This window comes from Jaculus jaculus, chromosome 20 (assembly GCF_020740685.1).
Source record: "Jaculus jaculus isolate mJacJac1 chromosome 20, mJacJac1.mat.Y.cur, whole genome shotgun sequence".
NCBI lineage: Eukaryota > Metazoa > Chordata > Mammalia > Rodentia > Dipodidae > Jaculus > Jaculus jaculus.
The window spans coordinates 2,689,338-2,712,060 of NC_059121.1; the positions used below are offsets into that span (position 1 = coordinate 2,689,338).

At 47.9% G+C, this 22,723-nt stretch overlaps 1 protein-coding gene and 1 long non-coding RNA gene across 14 annotated transcripts in view; one reads left to right on the top strand and one right to left on the bottom strand.

The window, feature by feature from the left end:
• The window catches only part of Mast4 (microtubule associated serine/threonine kinase family member 4), a 656,456-nt gene that overhangs the window by 620,291 nt on the left and 13,442 nt on the right, over window positions 1–22,723 (top strand). For 11 of the 13 annotated variants that reach the window (XM_045139067.1, XM_045139068.1, XM_045139073.1 and 8 more), the window contains 7 exons: window positions 8,901–9,023; window positions 9,473–9,585; window positions 11,750–11,874; window positions 12,423–12,658; window positions 16,805–16,996; window positions 18,669–18,898; window positions 19,856–19,978. In XM_045139067.1, coding sequence (XP_044995002.1) covers window positions 8,901–9,023; window positions 9,473–9,585; window positions 11,750–11,874; window positions 12,423–12,658; window positions 16,805–16,996; window positions 18,669–18,898; window positions 19,856–19,978 — 1,142 coding nt within the window. The remainder of the gene's footprint in view (window positions 1–8,900; window positions 9,024–9,472; window positions 9,586–11,749; window positions 11,875–12,422; window positions 12,659–16,804; window positions 16,997–18,668; window positions 18,899–19,855; window positions 19,979–22,723) is intronic. The other 2 variants (XM_045139069.1, XM_045139079.1) reach the window with 1 other exon arrangement.
• Window positions 8,520–22,723, bottom strand: part of LOC123456285 — a 55,035-nt gene continuing 40,831 nt past the window's right edge. The window contains exons 3-4 of the long non-coding RNA XR_006634441.1: window positions 12,349–12,874; window positions 8,520–8,989 (exon numbers count right to left, since the gene is read on the bottom strand). This is a non-coding gene — a long non-coding RNA (uncharacterized LOC123456285). The remainder of the gene's footprint in view (window positions 8,990–12,348; window positions 12,875–22,723) is intronic.

Here is a 22,723-nt window from a genome sequence, read left to right on the forward strand (position 1 = left end):
CCCAGACCCTGGGAGGGTTAGTAATTGTTTTCATGTTTTGTAAAGCAGAAACTCTTCATTGGCGTCAGTAAACAAATCTCCAAGGCGTATGTCAATCTTCTGTCCTGGAAAACAGGCATCTTAAGTAATTGGAAACAGAAAAGCGGATAGGTGGTGCTCTTTTTGTTTTTAATGTATGCTCCATAAACATTTGGCCTAGCAGGCTTTTAGCCACAGGCTTTGAAATGGATTCTCGGAACAGGAGGGGTTGCTACCCAGAGGGCCTGGGCTTGAGCCTTGCCGCCCTGTGACAATGCTGGGCGCAGCGACCCACACACTGCTGTCTTGAAGATGATGGGGTTCGTCCCTTCGTTTCTTACTGAGCGTTTCATTTCCTTCCCTCTAGCCTGGATAAACCTGCTTTAAAGATCTCTCAATGTAGAGTTCAGGTGGGCCTGAGTGAATTTGTTTCCAAGAGACTAAAGAAATGTGAAGGATAAAGTCCACCGACGCTGGCCAGCGCCCGTCCTTTAGCAGCGACAATTGGTGGCTGGGCGGGCTGTGTATTGTCAACAGCTTTGCTCTTCTCCACTGCAATAGAAACAGCAAAAGGGACTGAAGAGATTACTTTTCCCCCATGTTTTCCAAGACAGACCAAAAAAAAAAAAATTATTTGTGGTCTTTCCAGGTAGTAGTTTCCATATTTACCCACAGATTTCTCTGTTAGGACATTCATTCTTCATTATATATTGACTGCTTTATTGCGATGTCACATGGTAATACATTGGAGTAGGCAACAGCAAACTATTGCCTGCAGGCCATATCTGGCCAACTACCTGGTTTTATAAAGAAGGTTTTGTTGGAACAAAGGCCTTTCTGTCAGCGTATTGTCTATGACTGCCTTCATGCTACAACAATATGGTGGGATGTCCATGACAAAACTGGATACCGCATGGAGACTGCCTGTGTACTGCTTGGCTTTACCCAGAAACTGGCCACTCCTCATGTTAAGAGAGTCTAGGAGGCTTCAAATCAAGGCTTCACTAGAAAATAACTTTTCACTGTTGTTACTGGTTTTAAAAAAAATTTTATTTATTTATTTGAGAATGACAGATAGAGAGACAGAGAGAATGGGTGTGCCAGGGCCTCCAGCCACTGCAAACGAACACCAGACGCGTGCGCCCCCTTGTGCATGTGGCTAATGTGGGTCCTGGGGAATTGAGCCTCGAACCTGGGTCCTTAGGCTTCACAGGCAAGCGCTTAACCGCTAAGCCATCTCTCCAGCCCACTGTTGTTGGTTTTTGAGGTAGATTCTCACTCGGCCTAAGCTGACTTGGAATTCACTATGTAGTCTTGGGCTGGCCTTGAACTCACAGCGGTCCTCCTACCTCTGCCTCCCAAGTGCTGGGATGAAAAGGCACGTAGCAGCATGCCCAACTGGGAAATAACTCGTGAGCTCAGGTGCCTTTTTTGTCTTTTTTTCAGTGAGGTGAGTGGGCCTTTTCCCTGGAAAACCACTGTCAATGAAGGTTAAGGCCCAAGTTGGGGTTAGGTGGCCTCAGTTTCAATCTTGGCCGTATGGGCAAGTACACAAATCCTCTTTTGTCTCATTGGGTAAAGAAGCTCTTAGTAACCACAGCTCAGGGGACCGTTGCGAGGAAGCAGGACTCACCCACGTGCAGTGCCATGCGCCATCTGCTGCATGTAAACCCTCATGATGTCCCTGGGGGCACCCAAGACAGCATAGTTAGTGGTGGAGGGCGTATGCCAAGCCCAGTGAACTCCTCGAACTGGATGCATTTCTTCCCACGCTATTTGCTTTGCCACTTGTCTGAAGTGGCAATAAAACTTGCTGTCCCCATCTTCCGTGGCCTGCAGTCCCATTTGGCTGTGGCTCAGAAGGCAAGGCTAACAGTGAGAGGAACGGGACCGAGACCATGAAGGGGGCGGAATTTCTCAGGAATGATTTTTATTCAGTTGAGCCACACACAAGAGGTAGTGGTATTTCAAGGTGGCCCTGGGCTAGTACAGACATCTCTTTAGATGTCCCACTGATGGAGCCACACAGAGGGCCTCCCACGATCGGACTAAAATATATTTGGTTGGGCCCGCCTCTCCAGAGGAGGCTTAAAAGTCTCCAGTCCTTCTAGACCTCAAGAGTCCCTTTGGAGTTTTTCCACTTGACATTGTGTCCCTGCCCCTTCCACAAGAACCTTGGCTCCCTGATCTGGCTTGACTTAGCAAGACATGGCTGCAATGGTGGTCAACAGATCTGTGTGTGTGCATAGATAGATAGATAGATAGATAGATAGATAGATAGATAGATAGATAGAAAGAAAGAAAGAAAGAAAGAAAGAAAGAAAGAAAGATAGATAGATAGATAGATAGATAGATAGAAAGATATCAAATGTTGTTCTTTCTCGGCCCATTTCCTCACTGACTGCTACTTTCAGTCTTTGACAGCTGATGCACAAATGTCCTGACAGAAGCCCAAAAGGGACACTTAAGAGAGCTGGCCCGAGCTCCTTGTCAAGAAGTGGTTGCCAAAAGCATGAGGCTACTACGTGCTGCTTCCAACGGCAGCATTTTTGTATTGATTGCATATTTAGGTGGTAAAATAATGCGCCATGAAAAATGTGTGAATGTGCCGGGGAGACCAGAGAGGCAGGAGAAAGGGTGTGAAGAGCGCGATGGATGTTTAAGAAACATCCCTGCGAGGAGAGGAAAACTCCAGGGAAGATGTTCGTGCCAACCCGTAACTTGCGGTTTGGGGCCTAATCCTCTACTTGAATTTGGGACAATTTAAGCAGTGGCCTGGCCCACCTGACCTTGGGTAGGTGACTTCTGTCTCACTCTCAGCCTCAGGGTCCCGTCTGTGAAAACGGGCCCACTTTCAGCACGTGGTCTGGTATGTGTGCCTGCTAGGTAGCAGGAACCCAAGTCATAGTCAGTTCTCTGATGTTTCCCTTCCTTCCAAGGTGAACTTGGTCAATGACGGCTGTCTTTGCATGAATGATCTGTATTAAGTTCACAAGGCTGTCGCCCCTGCTTGCTTTTTTTTTTTTTTTTTTTTTTTTGGTTTTTCGAGGAAGGGTCTCACTGTAGCTCAAGGCTGACCTGGAATGCACTATGGAGTCTCAGGGTGGCCTTCAACTCATGGCAGTCCTCCTTCCTCTGTCTCCCAAGTGCTGGGATTAAAGGCGTACACACCACACCCGGCACCATGCTTTTTTCTTTTTCAACATTTTCACAGTAACCTCCATACATACAGATAATATGCCATGGTCGTAGATTCCCTGCCACCTCCCCCGCTCCACTGAATCCTTTCTTCTTTCCACCTAAGCCTTTCTTCTGTTTTGATGTCAGCATTTTCCTTTGCTTCCTATGGGATTAGGAAGAACGCAGCCACTTTGGTCTCGAGGGCTGTTTCACAGCTCTCCTCCCCTTCCTTCTGCCCTGACGTGTCCATCCGCCACATGTTCCCCAGATGTCCCTGAACCTCACAGGGTGGGAGAGGGACGTCTCGCTCAGTGCTGAACATACAGTTGCCCTTTCTTCTCAGCATTTTTGTAACTTTCAAATCTTCCCCACTGGTTACCACAGGGACACAAGAGTGAGAGTCGCATGGATACTTGGGCGTAATATATCCTTTAGCCAGACAACAGGACTATCCTCCTCTTCAGTGGCTTGTGACCTCCCTCGCCATAAGCGCTTGGTTAGGCATTCAGAGCCAGACATGAATTCCCTCCTGGGGAGCGGGCCTCAAGCCCAATCTTTTCTTGACATTTTAGGTATGTACACAGCACTGTTTGATCCCCCACACACACTTACACATGCCTTTTCCCATTAGATCCCATCCTATTTTCATACCTTATCTGGTTTTTCTTTTTTCTACCCACTGGTTTAAATTTTTCTTTTTTCTTTTTTTTTTTTTTTTTTTTTGAGGTAGGGTCTCACTCTAGCTCAGTCTGACCTGGACTTCATTCTGTAGTGTCAGGGTGGCCTCCAATTCACGGCGATCCTCCTACCTCTGCCTCCCAAGTGCTGGGATCAAAGGTGTGTGCCACCATGCCCGGCTTTAAATTATTAGTTTTTTTTAAGATTTATTTTTATTTATTTATTAGATATGGAGAGAGAAAGGGAGAGAGAAATAGAGAGTGGGAATGGATGCGCTCGGGCTTCTAGCCACTGCAAATAAACTCCAGATGCATGTGCCACCATGTGCATCTGGCTTATGTGGAACCTGGAGAAATGAACCTGGGTCCTTAGGCTTCGTAGGCGTGTGCCTTAACTGCTAAGACATCTCTCCAGCTCTAAATTATTATTTTTTAAATATTTAATTGATTTATTTGAGGGAGTGAGAATAGGTGTGCTATGGCCTCCAACCGCTGTGAATGAAATCTAGACAGACACCTGCGCCACCTTGTGCATCTGGCTCATAAGGCTCCTGGGGAATCAAGCCTGGGTCCTTAGGTTTTGTAGGCAAGTGCCTTAACCACTGAGAAATCTCTCCAGCCGTAAATTATTGCAAATAAAAATTTAATAGCCAGGCATGGTGGCCCACGCCTGTAATCCCAGCACTTGGGAGGCAGAGGTAGGAGGATCACTGTGAGTTCAAGGCCACCCTGAGACTACCGAGTGAATTTCAGGTCAGCCTGGGCTAGAGTGAAACCTTACCTCAAAAAAAAAAAAAAAAATTTTTTTTTTAACCTGACAGGTCCTCTCTTCCAGTTTATCCCTGTAATTCTTTTCTCTACATCTCTCCATTATCAACCTTCTAGAAACCACTGTCTCAGTGAGGCCCAGAGAAATTTCATGAGAAATGAAAGTTTAAGCGCCCCATAGTGGAGGTTGTTTTGTCATTGTCCACAGAGATGAAATAAAGTCACATCAGCTCAGATCTCATCGGTGGGTGACAGGGCAGGAATGTGATCTGCCGTTTCATGTGAGCCCCTGGCCTGGGAGAAAGGGGCCCGAATGTGGGTGCAATGTCAGTGACAGTATGCCAGGAATGGGCACTGCGTTGCTAGTCACGGGCATGGAAACGCAGCTGGGTTAAGAGTTCAAAGGTGGGCATTACCCGGGCATCGTCGGCACGGCGAGGGGGTTGACTAGGGAAATTGATAAACTGTCTCGACTTGTGCGTCCTTCTGCCTCTCCAAGGAGAAGAGCACGGGAAGGCAATGGTGCTAACCCTTGTGTTTGGTACCATTTGTTGGGGACTGGGATGGGATTGGGGGAGTCCCGTAGAGCAGACACACGTGAGCGGCCTCAAGCTACCCAGCCTAGGCTAGTGGGGATCCATTTCAGACTCCCAAATGGGAAATGCAGAGCAAGAGAGAACCAAACCATCCTCCCTCTTGTGTGGCAACGGGGCGGGTCCTAAGGGTGTTTGAGCAGACCTCGGTCCAGCCATCCTAGTCTTCCCTTCTGGAACATTCTCGTACTCTGTTGCTTTGCCTGGAGTTGATGATGCCCACTTGTAGAGCTGTTTGCAGTAGTTTAATGACAGGAAACAGTACCCACGCCATCTCTTGCCACGCTTCCAGAGAGAGATGTAGCCGATGTGATTCCTCTGTCCACATAAAGCTGGGATCCTGGCTCCTGATGAAATAAAGAATTTCAGGGCCAGAAGCAACGCTGGAAATTCATAAAGAAAAAGGAGAATACATAATCAAAAACATACTCAGAGCTCAGGTGTTGTTTTAAGATAGATTCAAGTGTCTTAACAATAGGTAAATGTGACTTCTGTGGCTTTTGAAGTTACACTGCTCAGAGAGTGTAATTATTTATTTATTTATTTATTTGAGAGCGACAGACACAGAGAGAAAGACAGATAGAGGGAGAGAGAGAGAATGGGCGCGCCAGGGCTTCCAGCCTCTGCAAACGAACTCCAGACGCGTGCGCCCCCTTGTGCATCTGGCTAACGAGGGATTTGGGGAACCGAGCCTCGAACTGGGGTCCTTAGGCTTCACAGGCAAGTGCTTAACCGCTAAGCCATCTCTCCAGCCCCAGAGAGTGTAATTTATAACCAGGTTCAAAGGGTGAGTAGAGCTTAAAGTTTTAAAAAATACCTGAGCCGGTTCACTTGGTTTTCTTCAACGACTCCCTTTTACAAATGGAATTGTAAGATGGTTCTGATGTATGGATGAAAGAGGCATGTTGATGTGGTGAAAATCACAGGTTGCAGGGACTGAAGACAGACTTTGGTCATAGGTATCCGTGGTTCCATTAGCTGTTTTCACACTCTTGTGTGGTTAATGTCTCAGAAAAGGGAGTGTTTCTCAGTGCTGGCAATCTAATTTATAGGAGCTTTGGTTTTGTCGGCTGTGTGGAAATTCTTGACTCTGAGCTAGAGAGAACATAAGCCAAAGGGCAGGGGTACCCTTCTGTGGGTTTCTGCAGCCTCTGGGGCCCGGCCATGGTTCCCCCACAGGTGTCCCAGGCCACTGTGGAGATCAAGGTTGTGTGTGCATGACATGACAAGAGAAAGAATCACTCTGGGGAAACAGCTCTCGGTTTGTTGTCAGGAAAATGGGTTTATAAGCAACGGGGAAGAGGGTCCTAAGGATTAGATGCACGAGGCTGCTTGCTGATGCCTAATTAACATATGGGGACATTTGTTCCAGCACATAGGCAATGAATGGCAGGGGGAGGGGCTGTGCAAAGGTGCTGGCTGATACCATATAAGGAGTTTCCTAGGCAACTGGCCAAAGGCCACAGGGTTATGGGCAAAGCCTAAGTCTCATCTGAATGTGCAGGTATCCGTGCTTGGAGAGGGAGTGGCGTTACTTCCAGTTGATCTCAGGGGCCGAGATTTTGTTCAGGGGTCCAAGTTTACTGCGGTCCCTGAGGATGGGACAGGAGCTCCCTGCTAGTCTGGTCCCCAAGATGTGACCAGTGGTTCAGGCTGCTGTGACCCCTCCCTAGCCTGGGATCTTCATGTCAGACAGCTTAGGTTTGCTTTCACCCAGGGCCCTGCCTATGTCCTTCACCCTTCCTTTCTCGTGTGCCCTTAATTTTCCCTGTCTTTCCGTCTTGCTTCAATGCTTTGCACAAAGTTGGTCCACACGTCATTGCAGAGACTGTCTGAACTGCTGGGATTTGCTCGAGCTTGAAATGGGGAGTTCACCTGGCTAGAATCATAGATAAAGGGGTTCACCCGGCACTTTGTTTTAAAACAGAAAACCAGGCTGGAGAGACGGCTTAACACCTGAGAAGCCTAAGGACCCAGGTTCATCTCTCCAGGTCCCACATAAGCCAGATGCACAGGGTGGCGCATGTGTCTGGAGCTCGTTTGCAGTGGCCAGAGGCCCTGGTGCACCCATTCTCTCTCCTCTGTCTTTAATAAATAAATAAAAATAAATCATAAAAAGGAAAAACCATTGCCCCCTCTTTTGAGGTGATTCCTCCTCACTTAGCTCTTTTCTCTCCATCTCATTTGCTTGCATTTCCCATCGTACTCCACTTGGACCCACAGGGGACAGGATGAGGAGTATGGGTAACAATGGGGAAAGAAAGGGATTCATATTCCCGCTGGAGGAGAGCTCCTGCTAGGGAGGCTGGTTAGCCCCTGCTGTTAGTGATGAGAAATGCTGCTTCCTGGTGGCTTTCTTTTAGGACTGATTCTTGGTTATTTCTCTTACCTACTGTATGCTAGTGGCAGGCGGGGCCCTGGTCTTAAGATTTTGTGCTGTGTACTCCCATATATATAATACAATAACCCAGATATATATATATATATATATTACTGTGCTAATATTTTTCATGAGGCCTGCCCTTCAAAATCTCTCTTCCAAAATCATGAGCTGAATTTAAAACATCTCATTAAATTGTGCTATTATGCTTATCTGGCAAAAAAAAAAAAGAAGCCAGAAATCGAATTCATTATAAATCTAACCCAACAGGTTTATCAGCTCCTTCGTTAAGGATCTCAGCTATGGGATCTAATTCCTACATATGTTAACAAGCAATCCAATAAAATTGAATGGTAACCATTATATAGTATTTAGGAAAAAAAGTTCATGATTATTAGCTCTACCTCCAGAGGAACTATTGCTATAAGCACAGTTGGCACCTTGCTATGGGCTCTTCTGGGGTTGTGATGAGTGAGTGCGCTTTGGGCCAACATGGATCTATGTTCCCAGGCTCAGTGTAATGTGATTTTAAGTGGCCACACTGCCCCGGCCAGCGGGGAGTCGAACAAGGAAGCGAAGGGAACATTAACCTGAATGAGAGAAGGCAAACAGACACAAGAAGGAGACCATGCTAGATGTTTGTCACGACCTCAGAGTTTATTCTTACATGTAGGTTTATGTAGGGTTGTAGGGGGAAAGGGACATGGTCAGGGCAAGGAGTTGTAGGGGAAGGGGACGTGGCCAGGGCAAGGAGTTGTTAGGAAACCTAGAGGAGATGTAATTAGGTGTTCATCTAATCTTGCCTCACTGGCTTAACATCCTGGCTGCACCAGGCTTCACATCCTGACCGTAAACTGGCCTTTTGCAAAAGATAAGATTCTGTAAGCAGTCTGCTGACCGGTTCCAGAAGTACCTAATAGAAAGCTGGATGGACCAGCTTTCTGAGTAATGAGTCAGCTTATGGGCAGGCTCAGGCAAAATGGAGAGGCTTTTGCTCTATGGCTCCTGACAGCACACCATTAACCTTTGAAAAATGGAGGGAGTCATGGAAAATTAACAAAGAAAAACACTATGCCAGAGCAACTGCTGTTAGCAAAACCAGATCGCCTGCTGATAAATTATGGAAATTACTCTTTTTGGAGGTTTGGTTGTAGAATGTTTTTTTCAGGTGTTACTTCCACGATGTCTGTATTTATGCTGCCAAACAGCTTAAGTTGTTCCTCAGACCGCGCTTCCCTCTGCTTGGAGGATAGTTCACACTGTCATCTCTGCCTTCCTTTCCAGGTGGTGCCTATGAGGTCAAGCAGCACCGCTTCTTCCGCTCTTTGGACTGGAACAGTTTGCTGAGACAGAAGGCAGAATTCATTCCCCAGCTGGAATCGGAGGACGACACAAGTTATTTTGATAGTATGTGCATTACGTGACATATCAACATATCCTCTGGCATTTACTTCATACAAATCAGCTCCACGTTCGAGTTTCCAAACTCATACCTATAATTCCCTAAACCATAATGTTGCATTGAATTGATTTCATTATGATTTGACTCATAATTAAAATGCCTATAGTAGGGCTGGAGAGATGGCTTGGCGGTTAAGGCGCATGCCTGCTAAGCCTAAGGACCCATGTTCGACTCTCTAGATCCCACATAAGCCGGACACACAAAGGTGAGGCAAGTGCGAGGTTGCACATGCCCACTAGGTGGTGCAAGCCTGGAGGTCATTTGCAGTGGTTGAGACCCTGGAGCACCAATTCTCTCTTGCTCTCTGTCAAAAAAAAAAAAAAAAAAAAAAAAAAACTGTAGTAAGAGCTGAAATTCTGAGTAATTCGAATGGTTCCCAAATATTTCTCTGCAGCTCGATCAGAGAAGTATCATCATATGGAGACGGAGGAGGAAGAGGACACAAATGATGAGGACTTCACCATGGAGATCAGGCAGTTTTCCTCCTGTTCACACAGGTTTTCGAAAGTAAGTCATGTGGGCATCCACAGATGGGGTCAGGCACGATGTCCCTGTGGGCAGTGATGTGTGACATGTCAGTGGCTGGTACTCTAAGCAGCGAGAAGTGAGTTGCAAACCTACATGCCCCTGGTGACGCTTGCTGTCTCGTGTTCTTAGAAGCTCCTTGTCATTTAGGAAACTTGTTCTGACAATCAGGAGTTTCTGCCCTATAGGAATATCTGTGTTACCTGTCCACTGATAAGATCGGGCTTTGAGATATAGGCTGGCATGCATTATCATCTTTCCATGATGAACTTACTTGCCTATCCTACAGTCTAACCAAAAGCCAGGCTATGGTGGCCTTACCCCATCTCTTCTCTCTCATAAGGATAAGCATGAACTTTTCTGTATGCAGGGCTTGCCTAAGAACCTAGGTTCCATTCCCTAGAACCCACGTAAGCAAGATGCATAAGGCAGCGCAGTCATCTGGCGCTTGTTTCCAGTGCTTAGAAGCCGTGGTGTGCCCATTCTGTCTCTCTCTCAAATAAAAATGGTAAAATAAACAGTAAATATTAAAAACTAAGCTCAGACCTGGGCATCTGCAAAGGTACTTAGGGACAGTTGACCATGAGTAACAGAAGTTGCAAGTTATATTGAAAAGACAATGGGAAGTCAGACTAGAATTTTGGAAGTGGTAGAAGATTGTAAGAGGAATGCTTAAGGGAGATTCCTTTTGACAGAGAGTGGTAAGATTAAAAAAAAGAAGAAGAAAGAAAGAAAATTGATGGTTACGGCAAAGTGAGGCTCCAGCATACATGGAAATAAACAGAGGGCACCCTACCTCCCTTTTATTATTTTCAGTTGCTACGTACTTTCGGTTGCCATGGCGATTGCTCCTTAGCTATTCTATAGCATTTTGTGATTTGGAAGGGTTCTGTAGGCTTTGCTACGTGACTACACAAAGCGTACCCACAAACCACCCCGTGCCTCCTGCTGCGTTGGCAGCAACAGCATTGGGGTACGGATTTCCCTGGAGACAGCGGTCGTCAGTCTGTCCTAGAGCTGGGCCACACATTGTCGTCTCACTAAGTGGTTACTCACAGCGAAACCTGGCCCGCAGCCTCTTAAACCTCACCCTACACACCGTTTGCTTCGGAAGTCAGTTGGTGCCTCCTGGTCACTGACTTCTTTCTCACCTTGGTAGATGGTAGCAAGCCCGAGGCCCGTTCACAGGAGAACAGCCAGCAGCCAGGGTTAGGAGTGGGGTGCGTCCTCCCTGGGCTGTCCGTACACACTTGTTACCTCCCACCGTCCTTGGGAGACAGAGGGGATGCAGAATGGCCAAAGACCTGTCTGTCTGAGTCCTGATCTCCTGAAGGAATTTTACTACCTCCATAGGAAGAAATTGCCCGGCTGGTTTGTAAGCCAGACGAGGATGTCTGGTGATCCGCCTCCTCACGGCAGATCTTGAAGCAGCTCACTGATTCCTGTCCTTGCATGCCAGAAGACCTGTTTTCTGTGTTGTTCTCCTTTTCTGATCACCTCGAAGCCAACCCAAGATAAGCATTGATCCTCAGACCAAGAAACTCCAAAGCATCTGTGGATTTTTAAATTAATATATTTTATTTATTTATTTATTTGAGAGAGAGAGAGAGAATGGGTATACCAGGGCCTTCAGTCACTGCAAAAAAACTCCACATGCGTGCGTCCCCTTGTGCATCTGGCTTACGTGGGTCCTGGAGAATCAAACTGGGATTCCTTTGGCTTTGCAAGCAAACGCCTTAACCACTAAGCCATGTCTCCAGCCCTCTATGGATTTTTTTAAAATATTTATTTAAAAGAGAGATAGAGAGGCAGAAAGACAGAGTGGGCCTTTAGTCACTGCAAACAAACTCCAGACGCATGTGTCACCCTGTGCGTCTGCCTTACGTGGGTACTGGGGAGTCGAACCTGGGTCCTTGGGCTTCGCAGCCCAGTGCCTTAACCGCTACACCGTCTCTCCAGCCTGCTCTAAGGATTTTGTTCACACCCTCCCACCTCTCATGCCAGGGTGCGAGTCGACAGCATTGCCAGCGCCTTCTCTGCACATGATCCTGGTTTAAGACTTTCGTCATATTTTCAGGGGACTCCCCCCTCACCCGACAAGCTCTTTTTAGAAGCTATTAATAAGCAATGATTGCTTTTCTTCCAGGTTTTCAGCAGCATAGATCGAATCATTCAGAACTCAGAAGAGAAGGAAGACTCCGGGGACAGAACCAAGAGCACTGCTCTGCCGTCGGCGGAGACACTCAGCTGGAGCTCAGAGTACTCAGAGGGGTACGTGAGGTGTCTCCCGGGGCCCCTCCTGGCCAGTAGCTGCTGGACTGGTGCTGTTTCTGGGCACCAGAAACCCCTGCGGGCCTTGTTACATAGCCCAGGGGCCCAGCCCGCCGCCGCTGCTCCCAACCCTGGAGGGGTCGGGATGGTGTGTTTCTAGTGAGTTCCCTGGCTACCACATCTTAAGAGACTTTGCCCTGGACATCTTCATTTCGCTATCCATGTTCCCAATCCCCCTTCCCCGCTTTTTTTATAAGTGAGATAGACTTTTTCGGGTAGCTCAGTGTGGCCTCCAACTCTGCGTACCAGAGGATGATCTTGAACTCCTGACCCTCCTATCTCCACTGGGCTTATAGATCCATGCCACCACCATGCCCAGCAGTTTTTACATGGGTCCTGGGGGTGAAACTCAGGTTTTCACGCTTTAATAACTGCTATCCCCCACGGCCAGCGCTCACATTCCCTTTCGCTTACCGTCACTTCTCGCGTATGCTCCTAACACAGCATCCTGGTGTCAGCGAGTGACTTTGTTCTTGTTTCCGCTGAAGGCACCAGCTGTCAACGTCCAACTCTTCAGATACCGAAAGCAACAGACAGAAGCTCGGCTCTGGCCTGCTTCCCAAGCTGGCTATCTCCACAGAAGGGGAACGAGGCGGGGTCACCCCCTGCCCCGGGGACCCCCGCGAGGAGCCCGAGAAGCCGGTCCTTCCTCCGGAAGAGGGTGCCCCGGAGGAGCCCGAGGTCACCACGCCGGCCAGCACCATCAGCAGCTCCACGCTGTCAGGTGAGCAGGGGGCACTGCCCGCCTTGCTGGGAAACCACATAGAGAGGTGGCCCCAGGCACTCTGTGTCCCAGGGTTGGCCAGGCTGTAGGGACAGATGTTTCCTTCCAGACTCTTGACACCCCACCCCACCCCCTTACCGTGCTGGGCCATGTCGTGGTTATAGCTGGATCTCTCTGCCGCCAGCTTTCACGGGACCTGGTGACAGGCAGAACCTGCTAAGGGAACAGTACGTTGTCGCTGTGGACACACAGCTTGTAGCTCTGCATCCAACCCGGTCGCCATAGTTTCCTTGCACAGCGACCTCTCGAGTCACCCATAGGGGACAGTGTACAGCCAGTTTCCCCCCAGGCCCAAAGTGGATGGTGGCAGCTTTGAAGGACCTGGCTTCTGTTTAGGGACGTTGTGCCAAATGCCTTATCACTGCCCACTTTGGGAGGCTCACGTGGCCTCTGCCACTGCATCCGGGAGCAGGGCTGCCCCTGAGGTGTCTGGCTGCTTTCTGAACCCCTCTGCTGCACGTGGAAAGTGCTCCCCGTCTCTGTAGGTGGAGTCGGAGGCTCCTAAGGGCATCGGTCCAGGGTCTTTTCTTCAAAGCGCTTTTGAAAGAACCTTCCTGTCCACAGGAATAGTGTCTTCCCAGGTGTTTGCAGGGCCTGGTGTTTTGTGACACTGGCTGTGGCTTTTCACGATGAAGGTGTCTTCCTTAAACAGTCAGATGAAGAGTTACTCCTCTCAGCATGTCTTTGAGGTGCATTAAAAAAAAAAATCTCAGCCAAGCATGGTGGCGCACGCCTTTAATCCCAGCACTTGGGAGGCAGAGGTAGAAGGATCTTCATGAGTTCGAGGCCACCCTGAGAGTCCATAGTGAATTCCAGGTCTGCCTGAGATAAAATGAGACCCTCCTTGAAAAGCCAAAGGAACAAAAACAAAACTGTTAACCTTAGCCAGGCGTGGTGGCTCATGCCTTTAATCCCAGCACTTGGGAGGCAGAGGTAGGAGGATCGCCCTGAGTTCGAGGCCACCCTGAGACTCCATAGTGAATTCCAGGTCAGCCTGAGCTAGAGCGAGACCCTACCTCAGAAAAACAAGCAAAAAAAAATGTCATTTTAAGAAGGTATAGCCTTCTGTAGAGCAGTGTGCACTTGTGCCTGCTCTTTTGCAAAAAAGAAAAAGAAACAGAGCTGTGGCTCAACGGTGCCGTAATAAGTGTTTTCACTACGCCATATCATTGTGCTCTGTTACTAACCATAATGATTCCAAGCTTGTTCATCAACATTTTTTAACTGAATATTCATCGTGTAAGATTTTTTTTTAATTAAAAAAAAAAAAAACCTCACAAGCTCAATTTATCTCAGCCTCAAAGTGCAGATCTGTGAAGCTTCGCATATGTTGGTAGGTGGTCATGGGGAGGGTGACGGCGGGTTTTCCTTTTCTCTCTCAACACCTCAGCTCTGCTTCCACACTGGGTAATTCTGTTAACGGTGACGCCAAGAGAAAAGCAATGTAGAAATCAGATGGTAGCATCATTTCTCTGTAAGACTCCTGGGTCCGTTTTCTTTATCTTCATAACCACGTCAGGGGGAGGAAGCTAGCTAGGCATTTTACGTTCCCGGTCGCAAAGGTCTCCGTCTGGTTCCTGCTCACGTCTTGCTGACTAGAGTGTCTTTGCTTCCATTGGAAAGTTAATCTTAGTAGACTGGATGGTTTGCTGTCTCTCAATACCCTTGGCCTACTTGCCAGCAGAAGGGTAGGAGGCAAAGGGAGGGGAGACGTGTAAGCACTTGATTGACTACTTTCATAATTTAAAAAATATATCTGCCTGAATCCTACCATGCATTTTGATTGATAGAGCCAAACCACCTTTCTTACTCTCTCTCCCCCTAATCAGAGACTTTGGAGGCTGCACAGAATATGGGGATGGGCTGATTCTCTTATAAATATTGCTCCACCATGAAAAGGAAGGGACCCTGGACATTTCGAGAACGCTAAGGTGACGTTAGCCACCATAGGCAGAGGCTTAGCAGTTGCTTGTATGCGCCCTGCAAGCTGAGGTGGTGCAGGGTAGCAGGACGAAAGAGAAAAGTGGACAGTCATCTTGGCATCTTGGCAAGTACAACTTTGTACCTGCTTCTCCCCACCCCATTTAAGAAAAAAAAAAATCTCAGTCGGGCATGGTGGTGCACGCCTTTAATCCCAGCACTCGGGAGGCAGAGGTAGGAGGAATGCCGTGAGTTTGAGGCCACCCTGAGACTCCATAGTGAATTCCAGGTCAGCATGGGCTAGAGTAAGACCCTACCTTGAAAAACCAGAAAAAGAAAAACAAAAAAACTCCAATGTATTTGAGTCCTTGGAAAGTGAAAGTGTTGAAATCCTGACTGTGCGCTCAAGGGCAGCCAGCAAATGTCTTTGAAGAGAGTTCGCTTTTTGGCCTCATCATTGTCGTTGCTCGCATCCAAACCTAGTTAGAAAAGAGACTGGAAATGTACCTCTCTGCCAAAGGTAAACTGAGGGTCAGTGAGGTGAAGTTCTTGACTGGTGAAGTCATTTTGATCAGGTCCTGTTAAGCACTGATTGCTTTAAGGTGATGGATTCTATGCAGTTCGCGGAGAATGCATTTAGCCTAAGGGAGTGTAAAGACTTTGATTTCACTGTTTCTTGCGTGCCTAAGTGGGTGTTATATAGAAGTCCTGTCCTACTCCCATAGCACAGTAGTATATGGTGTGTACACCCACCATCCAAGTTCTAGGATTCTCTTAGCTTAGACATGGCCCGGGAAGAGATATAGGACACGGTATAACCAAGATGCCAATCAAATAAATATAGGCCATTTTTTCCCCCCAGGCAGAAAATGTCCTATGGTCAGCACTTTAAGATGGGCTGGCTTGTCTTTCAGATGATGGTTTATGATGGCATTACATTGTCTCATCATAAGATCTACAATGCAAGCCGGGTGTGGTGGCGCACACCTTTAATCCCACCACTCAAGAGGCAGAGGTAGGAGGATCACCATGAGTTTGAGGCCACCCTGAGCCTGCGTAGTGAAACCCTGCCTCAAAAAGTAAAAACAAGCCGGGCGTGGTGGCGCACGCCTTTAGTCCCAGCACTCGGGAGGCAGAGGTAGGAGGATTGCCATGAGTTCGAGGCCACCCTGAAACTCCATAGTGAATTCCAGGTCAGCGTCGGCTAGAGTGAGATCCTACCTCGAGAAAACCAAAAAAAAAAAAAAAAAAAAAAAAGTAAAAACAAACAAACAAAAACCCTACAATGTATGTACACTGTTGAAGATTTTGAGCAAAAGGGGATTACGATAGAATTTAAGAATTCTACTAAACATCTCGTAAATTTAGAATTGATGAGATGAGCATTGCCTTTTCTGTCAGATCTACAAAAGTGTACGATCCCTGATGGCTCTGACATGCTTCATTTCAGAGTGGTTCTTTCCATAGATGAGTATCTCTTGAAGGAAAGTCCAAACGTTTCAGCTTAAAAATAACTCCAGTATCTATTAAGGGCTAATAAACAGAAATAAAGGAGCCGTGGCTTAGAGGGCAGGGAGGATCCGCATCGAGAACACTGTGTAGATTGAAAGCCAGGGCAATGAGGTGACCTGCTGAGCCATGCTCTGAGTAGTAACGTATGTACTGGGCTTTGGGATGTGTGAAGACCTTAGCGTGGATTGAGCAGCATAGCATGGGAGGAATCGGAGACTCTTCCCGTGCTTTTTAGCGAGTTCCGGATGGGCGGTGTGTGTCCTCTGAAGGAGGGACAGTGATGAAAGGCCAGCTGTGCATAGGACAACCATTGGTGTCCCGCTGTGGAGGGACCAGGTGCTCACCAGTTGGTGCTAGGCTGCCCCCGTGACTTTCGGAGGGGTCACGGGCGTAGCATCTTTTAGAGGGTTATGAAACAGAGACCATGGAAAGCAGCGATTCCCTGCGGTTAAGAGGGATCGTGGGTTGAGAATCTACCAGATTGTGTCAGGCCTTTCTCAAACCAGCTGTGATGTTCTGTTGTGACCTGACACCATTGGGACCTGAGAGCCTCACAGGACTGTTTCTCCGTGCCTGCTTCTCTCTGTCTGTCTTCCCCTCCCTCCTCTCCTCCGTCCCCCTGAACGTGTTCGTTATCCCTTCTTCTTTGCACAGTCGGCAGTTTCTCAGAGCACTTGGACCAGATAAATGGCCGCAGCGAGGGTGTGGACGGTGCAGATAATTCCTCAAAGCCATCCAGTGAACCCACGTCTCACGTGGCTCGACAGCGATTAGAAAGCACAGAGAAAAAGCGAAAAGTGACAAAGTCCCTTTCCGCCAGTGCTCTGTCCCTCATGATCCCGGGAGGTAGAGACGCATCTCCACTCGCATGGAATTGTGTGTGACGTGTGCATGTTTTGCCCGCTCCCTGCCCCGATCTGGACTGCGGATCGAGGCACAAGGTTGCATGAAGCAGTCACAGGTGGTGGTGGTGGGGGAATCACCAAAGCTTCTGCCTACACATCCCCAAATCCCCTCAGGACCCCGGGGCTCCCCACGAACACATGAGTCACTTTCACCACTCTTTATAGACATTCGGCGAATGAGAGGAAGCCTTGCTTTTCTTAAGTTTTCCTTCTTTTCCCTTTTTAACCACTGCTCCCTCTCTAGATTTTGGGCCATTTCTCCTTTACAGAGCTCTTTGCAAGCCTGTGTGTTGGAATGCTATGTATAGATTTTCCTCATTTCATGGATGAGGAAATTGACGCGGAGACAGAGAATATCACGGGGGGGGGGGGGCTTGAAATTTTAAGTGTTCCTCCTACTGGGAAATCAGTCTCAGCACTGTTTTGGAAAACTGGACTTAATTGCGGTTGTGCTAGATCATAGTGTTTTTCCACAACCGGATTTTTTCATCTACTGATCACCAAGTCCATAGTCATTCCACTGGCTCAGATAAAACAGACACTCTGGTGGACATATCCCCCCCTTTAGTGACAGCAAGAAAGTAGACTTGGAAAATGGGGCACACAGCTTGATTGGGAAGAACATAGGCTATGTTGATACAAGGCAGTGTTGCCATTTTTTTTTTTAAATTTCATATTTGTGCAGAAAGAAATTTGACATAGACCAATAATCTGGAGGGTCTCAGTGGCCATTCTAGCAGATTCTTTTGCTGGGCAATGTCCCCTTTGGTACCACAAATCAATACCTGCCTCCGTGGCCCCTGGTCAGCAGGAAAAGGAAATTTGGTAGAGCCCAGTCCAGCTTTTTGCAAGCAGGCGAGATAGCATTCACTTGGGAATGCTGGGGAAGTCACCGCCTTTGTGGATATGAAGGAGACCAGCATGGGGTGAAGGATGCAGAGCCTGGTTGTTTCTCACAGTTTGCCCCTGTGTGCATGCCATAAGCCTCCCTGTGTAGCAATGCCCTCTCTTCACTTGGCCTTTGGATTCAGTTAGAGAGAAGCTATATGCACTGTGAAGTCAGAGTAAACGAACGAAGGTTAACTTTTCTTTTAAAAAAAAATATTTATTTTATTTATATGAGAGAGAGAATGGGCGTGCCAGGGCTTCCAGTCACTGCCAAGGAACTCCAGACACGTGTACGCATCCCCACCCTTGTGCATCTGGCTTACGTGGGTCCTGCAGAATCGAACCAAGGTCCTTTGTGTTTGCAGGCAAGCACCTTAACAGCCAAGCCACCTCTCCAGCCCTTAACTTTGCTTTTGTTTGGACAGCGTAAGACTTGAAACACAGTTAGTATGGAAGTTTTAGTTTCACTGTGACCTCATTGGGATCTACCTTGTCCCGGGAGTTGCCAGGAGCCCCGGGGCACAGATATTCAAGGAGCAGTTGGCTTATAGGAGCCAGTGGGATTGTTTTAGAATATGAGCCGATTTGCTCTCACTCGCCCTGTGCATCTGGCTTTACGTGGGGGCGGTACTCGGGAATGAAACCTGGGACCGTCAGGCTTTGCAGGTAAGCGCCTTGACCGCTGAGCCATCTCTCCAGCCCTGATGCCTGTTTCTCCATTGCAGACATGTTTGCTGTGTCTCCACTGGGGAGCCCAATGTCCCCCCACTCCTTGTCCTCGGACCCTTCTTCTTCGCGAGATTCCTCTCCCAGCCGGGAGTCCTCCGCAGCTTCTTCCAGCCCCCATCAGCCCATTGTCATTCACAGTTCGGGGAAGAATTACGGCTTCACCATCCGAGCCATCCGCGTGTACGTGGGGGACAGCGACATCTACACGGTGCACCACATCGTTTGGGTAAGACAGCAAACGCAGCCTTGGAAGCTCTCAGTTCGACCCACTGGCTAGAACTTGGGCGGGGGAGAGGGTCAGTGGGTTTGCAGGTCACGTGGAGCTTGGGGCCTTTTGTTTTTGTTTTCCCTTTGAGTGTGTAGCAAAATGGGATTCCAAACTCTGTCCAGTTTCTCTGTGTGCCCACTTTTATACACCAGTCTGCCAAACACAAAGACCTTTAAAAAAATTTTTTATTTGCAAGCAGAAAGAAGCAGACACAAAGAGAGACAAAATGGGCATGTCAGGGCCTCTTGCCATGGCAAACTCCAGGTGCATGTGCCGCTTGGTGCATTTGGCTTGGCATGGGTGCTGGGGAATCAAAACTAGGTCATTAGGCTTTGCAGGCAAGCACCCTAACTGCAGAGCCATGTCTTCAGTCCCAAAGACCACCTGATGTTTATTTGTAACTTTTTAAATTTATTTTTATTTGAGAGAGAGGGAGAGAATATGCATACCTGTAGCTACTTAAAAAAAAAAAACTCCAGATGCATGTACCACCTTCTGCATCTGGCTTACGTGGGACCTGGAAAACTGAACCTGAGTCCTTAGGCTTTGCAGGCAAGCACCTTAACCACTAAGCTAGCTCTCTAGCCCCATTGCTGGGTTTTTGCTTGCTTTGTTTTTAAAAATTGCATTCTTGCTGGGCACACACTTTTAATCCCAGCACTCGGGAGGCAGAGGTAGGAGGATTGCCATGAGTTCGAGGCCACCCTGAGACCACATAGTGATTCCAGGTGAGCCTGGGCTAGAGCGAGATCCTACCTCGAAAAGCCTAACAACAACAAAAACATTTTAATTGCATTCTCACTTCATTTGATTTTCTTTTAAGGAAATGGGATTTTTCTTTTCTCTGAGCACTTAGGGGTGTCATGTTTGTTAACTAGTGTGCTTTCAACTGGCCACTCTCCTCTCGCACTTCAGAACGTCGAAGAAGGAAGTCCCTCGTACCAGGCAGGCCTGAAGGCTGGAGATCTGATCACACACATCAACGGAGAGCCCGTGCACGGGCTGGTCCACACCGAGGTCATTGAGCTGCTGCTGAAGGTACTGTTCGCTTCATGTCCTGTCCGTGCAGAGCAGGCGCCTGACCCCGAGGGGCTTGTAGCATGAGATCAGTGTGTCTGTGGCACACCCCCGTGGCAAGTGTGGTCACGGGAAGGGTGTTTGGTGGCTTCCATGGAAGGCAAAGCTGTTGTGAACCCTCTCTCATGTCATGCAAGAGGATCCTAGTGTTTCTGTTCACGTGCGCTGTGTTTCATTGGCCTCCACAGTGGGAGGCGTGTGAGAATCACCAGGGGGTTTCCCTTAGAGCTTCCAGCGGGTTCTGTTGTAGCATGGGTGATGGCATCAAGCTTAGCGTGACGCCAGGATGGAGGTGTAAATCTCCACAGGTGATCCGTGGAAGAAGGTTCTGGCAGAGAATTGGTTTTCCTTTCTGGCCACATAAAGAGCTTTGGTTTCCTTCTCGAACGGAGATGGTGAATGGAAATGCAGGGAGACAGTGCGCCTCGCCATCCTTCTAGGCAGGTCTGATGAGAGATCTGATCCGCCACCTGCTGACTCTAGAAATATAGACGCAAAAGTGGGCGAGCCCGAGTTAGGTCCTAAGTCGTCTTCGGAGATGTGATGAGAAAGGCAGTCCCTCCTCCTAGGAGTTTTGGGCATTGTCTTGTTTCCTGGCTTCTACAGGTTAGGGGTTGGGGTGCTGTGAAACCAGCCAGGAGTGTGTGACCCTCAAAGAGCCCATTTAGCAAGGCAGAGGATAAAGAAGTACAACCCTAAGCTCATATTCATGGTTTCAGTCATGCTTGAGACCTTGTTGACGTTGCTGATACAGGGATTGAGGGATGGTCCACGTTATCATAAAGTACGGGGTGCGCGCGCGTGTTTGTGTGTGTAAACTCAGCTTAGTGGGCACAGGCTCGAGCAGGGGGCAAGGACAGTATGCAAGTCTTTCTTCCTCTCTTCTCACTCATTCCCCAGTTCACACAAGTGCCTTTGTCATGGGGTTTGGCCTGCGGCCCAGAGTCAAGCATTAGTGTCCCTATTCTAACGGCTGTGACCTAGCAGGCAGGATGTTATTGGTCTTGGTTAATTTACAGTGTCATCGTGGATTGGAGGGTCATCAGGTTGTGACATGGGGTTTTCCTTGCCATGCTATCCGATCTTTACCTTTAGAGGACAGGGACCATTTGGATTTTATTTTAAGAGAGAAAATTGCCAGGGCCTCAGCCACTGCAATCGAACACTTTCGCCACCTAGTGGGCGTGTGCAACATTGCACCTGCGCCACCTTTGTGTCTCTGGCTTACATCAGATCTGGAGAGTGATTGAACCTGGGTTCTTAGGCTTTGCAGGCAAGCGCCTTAACCACTTAAGCCATCTCCCCAGCCCTGTGTGGCACCTCTTGACATGAGGATTTTATTTTCAAGAGGCCTCTGTCTCGTGTGATGATCTTACCCAGCTGTGAAAGATCACCTCTCAGTTACCTATCCAAGAGATAGGACCCTGAAAGTCCTGCTGTGTCTCCTGTTTGTGGAGTCACCTGAAATGGCATTAAACTGCTCAGGTCCAAAGTGAAGAAACAGAGATTCAGGAGTCTCACGATAGCTTCACTCAGAATCCTTGATTCTAACCCCCCCCCCCCCCACCTCTGGCCCACAGATCCGCTCACTCCTTGTGGCTAAATACCCAAGGAAAGAGGTGGTTGTTTTTTTCTTTTTTTAACTATATAAGGACTCATTATATAGTCTCAGGGCGGCCTTGAACTCACAGTGATTCTGCTACCTCTGCTTCCCTAGTGCTGAGATTAAAGGTGTGCAATACCAGACCCAGCTTCTGTTGGGATTTTAATCTTCTATATTTAATATATGAACTTTTTCAGTTTGTGGGGACTGTAAGAGTAGTGGACAGAGGCTTTCTCCTGTCTCTAAAATGCTCCCCGGTTTTGTCTAGGAACCCATCTTGGCCTTACGTGCTAGAGACTGATTTTTGAAGTTGTCATTCATTCGCTTGGTGTTTGGCCTAACCAAACACCCAAGCTTAAGGAATGTAAATGGCTGTATATATGGTCCTATCTACATAGGAAAGATGGAAGAAGGCAAGAGATCTCCAACAGTAATTTGTTATGTATGAAATAGCTCCTGCCCAAAAATGTGTTTTTGTCATATATCTGCTTCTAAAACAAGAAAACAAAATTGGAATACAGCAAGAGAAATGCACATTTATTTTGTATTTTAATATGATTCTGGATTTCAGAAGATCCCTTCTTCCTCCTGTGGAGTTTGGATAGGAAGGCCTCATTATAAATATTTCTGGAAACATCTCTTAGCAGAATCAGTTGGCCCCTCTGTGAATCATTTTGCCTCTTTTGGGGACTGTGGGCCACTGGCAACACATGAGCTTGGCACTGTTCTCAAACTGTGGCATGCTCTGTCACCCATCCAGGCAGCCGATCCTGCCTTTGGTTCATAAACGAAGCAGTGACTAGCATAATGAGACAAAGAGGATGTAAGGGATTTAATTATCATCCCAGTGAACTGTAAAATCACACAGCTTTCTTCCAAATTTAATCAGCAGTTCTTGAACAAAGAGCATCAGCACAGGGCAGCGGCTCTTTCCAGGATCTCATGGAATCCTCAGAAAAAGGGTGAAAAGATCACAGATAAGGGCTGAGGAGATGGTTCAGCATTAATGGTACTTGCTTACAAAGCCTGACAACCTGGGTTCAATTCCCCAGTCCCCATGTAGAGCCCGAGGCACTAATTGGCACATGCGTCTGGAGTTTGTT